Here is a 7,783-nt window from a genome sequence, read left to right as displayed (position 1 = left end):
CAATTATATAAATCTATACTTTGTTTTTGGGCTTAGATATTGAGGCATTAGCAATGAATTCACTTATAGAGAATAAATGCCTTTAAATGGAAGCGCCCCATTTCCTGAAACAAATACAATGATTTTATTGTTACTGTTTTTTTATTGTTGCTGTTGTCTGGGCTAGAGTGCAGAGGCGTCATTGTATCTCACTTCAGCCTCAAACTCCTGCCTCAAGTGATCCTCCTGCCTCAGCCTCCTGCGTAGCTGGGACTACAGGTTCACATCATCACACCCAACTAATTTTTCTATTTTTTATAGAGACAGGGTCTCACTCTGTTGCCCAGGCTGGTCTCAAACTCCTGGCCTCAAGGGATCCTTCCATCTCAGCCCTCCAAAGTGCTGAGATTACAGGCATGAGACACAATGCTGGGTTGTTTTTTTGGTTTGTTTCTTTTCTTTTCTTTTTTTTACTGATGATCTTTCCTCAGCAGAGACTCTGTTTTCCCCCTAAGCACTTGCACAAGTATTTTTCTTTTTCTTCTGAGCTGGGGTATTTCCATTTTACAGATAAATAAACGAACACTGACTCTGGATGAGCATATATAATAGATAGCCAGAATCAGGACTTTGAACTTTCAAACTGTGAACTAATATAAACTCTTAAAGCTCCTCCTACCACCTGACTGAATGGACCCCCTCTTGGCCAAGGGGATATCCTAAAACTAAATTGCTTGCCATGAGGGATGTCAGACATGCCTCACCATGCCCCCTCCCTTCTTGGAGACATCCTTTGCAACCCATTAACAGACTTAAGGGTATGCAAGACAAATCTGCAGGTCCTCAATTTACATAAAAAATATATGTCTGGTGGCTTGTCTCTGACTAACAGACCTCCTTATCTTAAAATATTCCAAGCCTTTAGACAAAGCTTCATGTCTTTAACCAATTACCAGTCAAAGAATCTTTAAAGCCACCTATAACCTGTAAGCCCACCTTTTTGGGCCAAACCAATGTATGCATTCCGCGTATTGATTTATGACTTCACCCATAACCCCTGTCTCCCTGAAATATGTAAAACCAAACTGTAGCCCAACTACTGTGAGTCCAGTTGCTCAAGGCTTCTTGGGTGTGGCTCCAGGTCGTGGTCCTCAAATTTGGCTCAGAATAAATCTCTTTAAAATTATTTTTACAGAGTTCGGCTTCTTTTCCATCGACAGAACTCTGACTTAATGAAACTTTTTTCAGACTTCCAGCTCCAAATAGATCCAGGGTAGACCCTCTTAGAAGTTCTTTTCTGATTTCTATGGAAATTACCCAGAACCCAGGTTTCCTGGCCATGATCTCCTGATCCTCAAACTTGTAAGAACCAAACGGTGTGCCCTAAGCACTCACTAGTTACCAAGGGGGTGAATGTGTGTGTGCTGCTGTGTGGGTGGAGAGGGCTACACGAGACCCTTTGCTGTGAGATGGTCGGATGTATTTGATGCATGTCGAAACTGGTGCAAGATCTGGACTGCGTATGCGTCTGCATTGAAGTGGAGGCACCCAAGGGGATTTCTCTTAGCAGCTCATTGAGCATAACTGGCCGGCTAGCTAAGGTTTGGCATCTCCTGATTTCAGATCTGACTTACAGTAAGTACGTGAATATGCCCCTGTCACCTGGCATAGTATTAGGACTGGAGTCTGAAGTAGGACTCCAAACACCTCCAATCAGGTAAGGGAGAAAAATCACAGCCAAACATTCCACAGTGCTCATGCTAAATCACTCCATTGTAATTATTTCACTTTTCGCCCCCTCCTTTCTGAGATAGAAGGAGGAAAAGAAAAAGCTCTGTTTCTTTAGGGTTCTTTGATGGAGAGGCTGCGCAGTTCATCTGGGCTTTTCCACTCCTTTCTGTGTACCAGGGCAACTTTCCGCAGTTCCCCGGTATCTTTCCGACGAGGCGCTGGGCGGCTTGCCCCGCCCCCACTCCTCTCCGGGACGAGCGCAGCGGCCGCTACCTGGCGGCTGCCGAAAGTCCGGGGGACGAGAAGGCGCAGCGTCGCCTCCTCGCTGCTCCTCCGGCCCCTTTCAGTCCGGCTGTTCACACTCGGCTCTGCTCCTTACCGCCGGCCTCGGCTCGCCGGGGGCCGTGCTGTGCCGAGGGTCCAGGGGGCTTGTATCCCAGGCCCGGTACGGCAGGCAGGACAGGGGGCGGCGGGGAGCGGGGCCGGGCCCGGAGGAGGGGTGGACGTCCGTCCCGGGGCGGGGACTGGTTCCAGCTCCGCGGCTCAGGGCGCGCCGGGGGTCGCCTCTGTGGTGTCCACCCGGGTCTCCTCCTCCGGGCAGCTCTCCGCGGCGCCACCTTCGAGCTGGGGGTCGAGTCCCGTGGGGCAGGCGGGGGACGGCGGGGGCGTGACCGGGGCGTTGGAGCGGGCGAGCAGCGGGGCTGGTGCCGCGGCCGTGCTGGTAGCTGGAAGGCGGCCCGAGGGGCAGCGACGTCTGCGGGCGGGCGGCGGACGCCAGGCCGTGGGGAGGCTGGAGGAGTCTCACTGCCCGGGCCCCGGCGCCCAGCCCAGGTCCTCAGCGCGGGGCCGGGCCCTGCCGAGGAGCAGCGACGCCCCCGGCTGCGCTCGCGTTTGTCCCGCGCAGGGGACTTGGCGACGTCCGTAACCTCGGCTTAGGGTGCAACAAGTCGCCTCGAGAGACTCGGGGACTCGAACCCGCTCCCACGGAGAGCGGCGGTCGGCTGTCCCCTGCCTTCACAAAGTTGCTCGGGCACTTCGATGATCGTCCAGAATTGGGAGGAAGCACAGAGACCGCGAGGTCCGCCCGGCGAGGGCGCGTCGAGGACTCCGTCCACTGGAAGGGCGAGCTTGAGCGCAGCGGCGAGTCCAGCGGGTGACAACTCAGCCCGGGAAAGGGTTAACCGCGTTCTGCCGCGGGTCGACACGTAAATAGAGAGCAGCTGGCGGCGCGGCCCGGCGGCTCCTTTAAGTTTTTGATTGGCTGCCAATGACATCACCGCCCGCGCTGTAGCGCTGAGGACTCGGAGCGGCGTCCCATGAACCCGCCTCAGCCAGGCGAGGCCACGCCCTCAGCCACGCCCCCGAGGCCGCCCATTGGCCGCGGGCCTCTGTGAGGTAGCGGGCGGCTGGCTCCTGATTCTTATTGGCCCAGCGCGCCGTCGGTCGTCGGCCGGCCCGCCCCCTCAAAACCGTACATTTACAGTGTAGCAAAAGAGAAAGTAACTATGTTGCCGCTGGAGATCAATGAAGCCCAGTGAATGGGGCTGAGAGCGCGAGTCCGTGGCTGAACGCAGCGCCGGGTGGTGGAGGGCGGCACTGACCTACCAAGTAAGTGGAAGTTGCCGCAGCTGCTCCTGCGAGCCCGGGATGGAGGAAGAGTGTAGGGCAGGGCTCGCGTGTGAGTGTGTGAGTGTGAGTGAGTGTGAGAGTGACTATGTGAGTGTGTGTGTGTGTGTGTGTGTGACCAAGCGAGTGTGACTATGTGAGTGTGAGTGTGAGAGTGACTATGTGAGTGTGTGTGAGTGTGACCGTGCGAGTGTGACTATGTGAGTGTGTGAGTGTGAGTGTGTGAGTGTGACTATGTGAGTGTGAGTGTGAGCGAGCGAGAGAGATGCGGTGCTGGCGGAGGGGGCCGCAGCAGGTGAGATGACAGGTCCGGCCCGGGCTCCGGGGCCCTGGCGTTTGCTCGCTGCAGTCTGCTTGGATTTGGGGCGAGGAAGAGGTGTTCGCTGGGTGCTTTGCGGCAGTTTTAAAAGCCCGAGCTGACTAGTGCGCCGTGCGCCGCGGAGGGGGATGCTGAGTGTCCCCGCAGTGGGGAAGGAGCAGTCTCTAACCACTTAATTTCTCTCCAGCCCCTGCCTGGCGGTGGAAGGGCGGCTAGCGAGGGAGGGGAGTTCAGCATTTCCCGGAGGTGTCCTGGGCCAGGCCGGTTGCTTTCCCGGCGATGTGCGCCCGACCCTCCGCTGCAGGGACGCGGCTTTCTCTCCACACTCCGCGCGCGTGTGTGGCCGCGCGCTCTTGCGGGGCTGGGGTCCCAGCGTGTGTCTCTGGGCCCGCTTATGTGTCCCTTTCAAAGGAAATGGACTGTTGATCCTGGACGTGCCCTCCCAGGTAACACAATAGCTAAGACTTTCACCGCTGATCCCGCTGGGAAACAGTCATAGCTTCTGGAATAGTACCGGCTCTTAAAAAAAATACTACGCAAGGGAGGGAAGAAGGGAGGGAGGAGGGGGTTGGATCCTTTGCTCCCATCCAGAGGTGGGTGAGAGAAACTGGAGTCGGTGGGGCTCTGCCGACGTTCTGGGTGCGTGCCCCTGTGTGTGCGCGCGTGTGTGGATTCTGCCTGTGACATTCGGTTCTGTGTCAGAGAATGGTGACGGTCGTGTGTAGATGGGGGATAGATGACATTTTTTCCAGACAGCTCTTGAAGTTCGTTTAGGTGAGCGGCTTTTGCTCGGGGTTTGGTTTCTTTGCTGTGTGCATGTCTACGAGAAGGAAAGGAGTTAGCAGGGCCGGGTTGTAGAGTGCCCCTGTGCCTACCAAGAGGAAGGAGCGGTCCCTTTGCAAACGCCCTCTGAGGAGACCAGAGGCAGACCCGTGGGCAGCCCTTCACTGCCCCCTTCAACAGGGACAGGCTGATTGGCAATTCTTCTTTATGGAATCCATACTCTTGAAGTAGGGAGGAGAGTTGTACGGGATTGAAATCTTACATAGAGTGGCTGCCTCCCATGAGAGAAGCTCTAGGATGCACAGTCGTGCCAGTGCGGAAGATGCAGAGCGGAGGAGAGAGCCCAAGAGGTCCTTTCCTTAGAGGCAGGAGTGGGGGCGGGGGAACAGTGGGTAATGGACCTGCCAGGATTGGGGTTTCCAGATCTGGCTTCTTGGCTTCAGACTTCATTTTGTTATGAAAAGGGGAAATGCAGATTAATTTATAAGAGGCTAACAGAAAAAATGTGAGGTTTTAATATGACTATGGTGTGCTTTTCAAAGGACCCTGTAGAATGGAAAGTAAGAACAGTTCCTAGTTAAAGAGATTCACTTACGGGTATACTTTGATTCCTATTTGCAGAAAAAGTTGACATTCGCCCTGATGAGCATGTTTCACTGCTGTATATTTCTGTGAGCCATGCCAGTGCTCTTGGCTGTCCCTTTGCCTTTGCAGTGGGTGAAGGAATTAAATGGGAAGCATGCAAGGGTGGACAGATAGGTCTTTCTCAGGTGGTTATAGTAAACTTCTGCCTAGGAGATGAGGTCCACAATAGATGCCTCCTAAGAACCTTCCTTTCTGTCTTCAGCTTTCCAAATTCTTTGTGCTTTTTCACCTTCTCTAAGGCTGAAATTTGATGTAGGTCCAAGGAAGGTTGTTCATTAACATTTACAACATTGTCTAAATTTCACCTTAGATTTAGCAACCAAATAGATGGGGACCTCAGGTTTGCATCTTCTTTGATTACATAAAAATGAGTTCCAAACTTTGACAGTGGCATGACAAAGGGCACTTAGGATGACTTTGCTCAGAGGGATGCAAGGCCTTTCCTAGGGATTGGATGAGACTGCCTTTTGTGTCACATGACTTTATTCTTTCTTTCCCTCTTCCCCTTCTTTACAGACTGTCTTGAGTTCTTCTTGAATTGCCAGTTTTCAGCCTCCTCATGCCTCCATCTCCTTTAGACGACAGGGTAGTAGTGGCACTATCTAGGCCCGTCCGACCTCAGGATCTCAACCTTTGTTTAGACTCTAGCTACCTTGGCCCTGCCACCCCAGGCAGTAACAGCCACCCTCCTGTCATTGCCTCCACCGTTGTGTCCCTCAAGGCTGCAAATCTGACGTATATGCCCTCATCCAGCGGCTCTGCCCGCTCCCTGAATTGTGGGTGCAGCAGTGCCAGCTGCTGCACTGTTGCAACGTACGACAAGAACAATCAGGCCCAAACCCAAGCCATCGCTGCCGGCACCGCCACCACCGCCATCAGAACCTCTACCACCTGCCCTGCTAACCAGATGGTCAACAACAATGAGAACACAGGCTCTTTAAGTCCATCAGGTGGGGTGGGCAGCCCTGTGTCAGGGACCCCCAAGCAGCTAGCCAGCATCAAAATAATCTACCCCAATGACTTGGCAAAGAAGATGACCAAATGCAGCAAGAGTCACCTGCCGAGCCAGAGCCCTGTCATCATTGATTGCAGGCCCTTCATGGAATACAACAAGAGCCATATCCAAGGAGCTGTCCACATTAACTGTGCCGATAAGATCAGCCGTCGGAGACTGCAGCAGGGCAAGATCACTGTCCTAGACTTGATTTCCTGTAGGGAAGGCAAGGACTCTTTCAAGAGGATCTTTTCCAAAGAAATTATAGTTTATGATGAGAACACCAATGAGCCGAGCCGAGTGACGCCCTCCCAGCCACTTCACGTCGTCCTCGAGTCCCTGAAGAGAGAAGGCAAAGAACCTCTGGTGTTGAAAGGTAATGCCCCTGCTCCCTCCCCAAGCACGGTCCTCATTAGCCGGGTTCACTTTGGGTTTTCTGTTGGAAGTGACAGCATTCTCCTTACCCTGGCTATCAAAGACCAAAATAGACCTTTTTCCTTCTCTTCCCTTCCACGCCTTTGTTTATTATTTTGGTATAGTGAGAACGGCCCACAGCATTGAACTGGAAGCCAGAAGATCTGGGTTCTAGCCTTGATTCAGCTTCCAATTTGCATTGTGCAAGTCATTTCACCTCCCTGAGCCTTCCTAAATGGGGCTTTATATCACCAGATGGTCTCTCATCTCAAGTCATGCCTGGTCTCATAGCTCTCTCTTTTGATCAATAACTAGTTGAAAAGTTATTGTCTCTCAGACTTAACCAACGTCGATGGAACAGAGGAAGCAGCAAGTATGATGAACTACAAGTAAACCTACAGGTACCAGTTCTTTTTGTGGGAAATTCTTCCTCTTTCTCATCTCTCTGACCAGCTTTGCTTTTATATGGTATAAAGTCACCTTCGAGAAGGGCAGGGATCCTTTATTATAAGGCCCCATGGAAAATATAAGTTCACCAAGTACATCCATTCCTCTGCCAAAGCTCCAAAGGGACAGAGACATTTTTATGAAATAGTCCCCAACCCATTGTTCTTTCTGGCCTCACCTGAAAACCTGTGGCATTGTGCCTCCACTCAACACGAAGTAATGGGTCACTTGCCCCAGTAAACTGGATGCAGATTAACTCTGAAGTTAGTGAACGGATCCCCAGCAGGAGGAATTACTTACCCGCTCTTCTCTGGGCTTCTTCCATACCATGTTGCCTGCCCTATCAGGGGAACCCTTATCTTGTGCCCAGCCCAGTTGTGCCTCTTTGCCCTCAAATACTGTGCTTTGGGGGCACTGCATATCACTCCTCTCGGTACCTTCTACCTGGTGGTGGGAGCAGGAGACAGTCATCTTCTTTCTTCTCTTCTTCTGTGTTTTGAGCCAAGGTACACAGTTTCTGGGTTACATCTTCAACCAGTCTCCCGAAGTGTGTTGACCAAAGGTGTTACTGGGTGCCTTTGAACACATTGTATATTTAAATTGCAGTAGGCCATTTGGGTGAGCAAGTTAGCTCTTTTGTCTTTGTGGCACAGCTCTGCCATGCTCCTTCTTGTATTCCCAATGATGCATTCTGCCTTTGGTTCTGTGGCATTCTTGGAAATGTGGTACTGAATTCCCTTGATATAATTCCCTCTTCCCACCCTCCACTCCCCGCTTTGAGGTTCCTCTTACTGGGCTCAACTGTCACAAAGGTATATTTTTCCTTAGGGCTGTTGGGCTCTGAA

The 7,783-nt window shown here is 52.4% G+C and overlaps 1 protein-coding gene across 2 annotated transcripts in view; it reads left to right on the top strand.

Moving 5' to 3' along the window:
• The first annotated feature begins 3,125 nt into the window (after nucleotides 1-3,125).
• Nucleotides 3,126-7,783, top strand: part of DUSP10 (dual specificity phosphatase 10) — a 37,926-nt gene continuing 33,268 nt past the window's right edge. Inside the window, exons 1-2 of one of the 2 annotated variants that reach the window (XM_012662200.1) lie at nucleotides 3,126-3,318; nucleotides 5,600-6,453. In XM_012662200.1, the coding sequence (XP_012517654.1) occupies nucleotides 5,643-6,453 (811 nt within the window). In that variant the 5' untranslated portion in view covers nucleotides 3,126-3,318; nucleotides 5,600-5,642. The remainder of the gene's footprint in view (nucleotides 3,319-5,599; nucleotides 6,454-7,783) is intronic. The other variant, XM_012662201.1, reaches the window with a different exon arrangement.

Source organism: Propithecus coquereli, unplaced genomic scaffold, assembly GCF_000956105.1.
Source record: "Propithecus coquereli isolate 6110/MARCELLA unplaced genomic scaffold, Pcoq_1.0 Scaffold756, whole genome shotgun sequence".
NCBI lineage: Eukaryota > Metazoa > Chordata > Mammalia > Primates > Indriidae > Propithecus > Propithecus coquereli.
The sequence above is the reverse complement of the archived record's forward strand: the minus strand, read 5'-3'. Positions and strand labels throughout refer to the sequence as shown.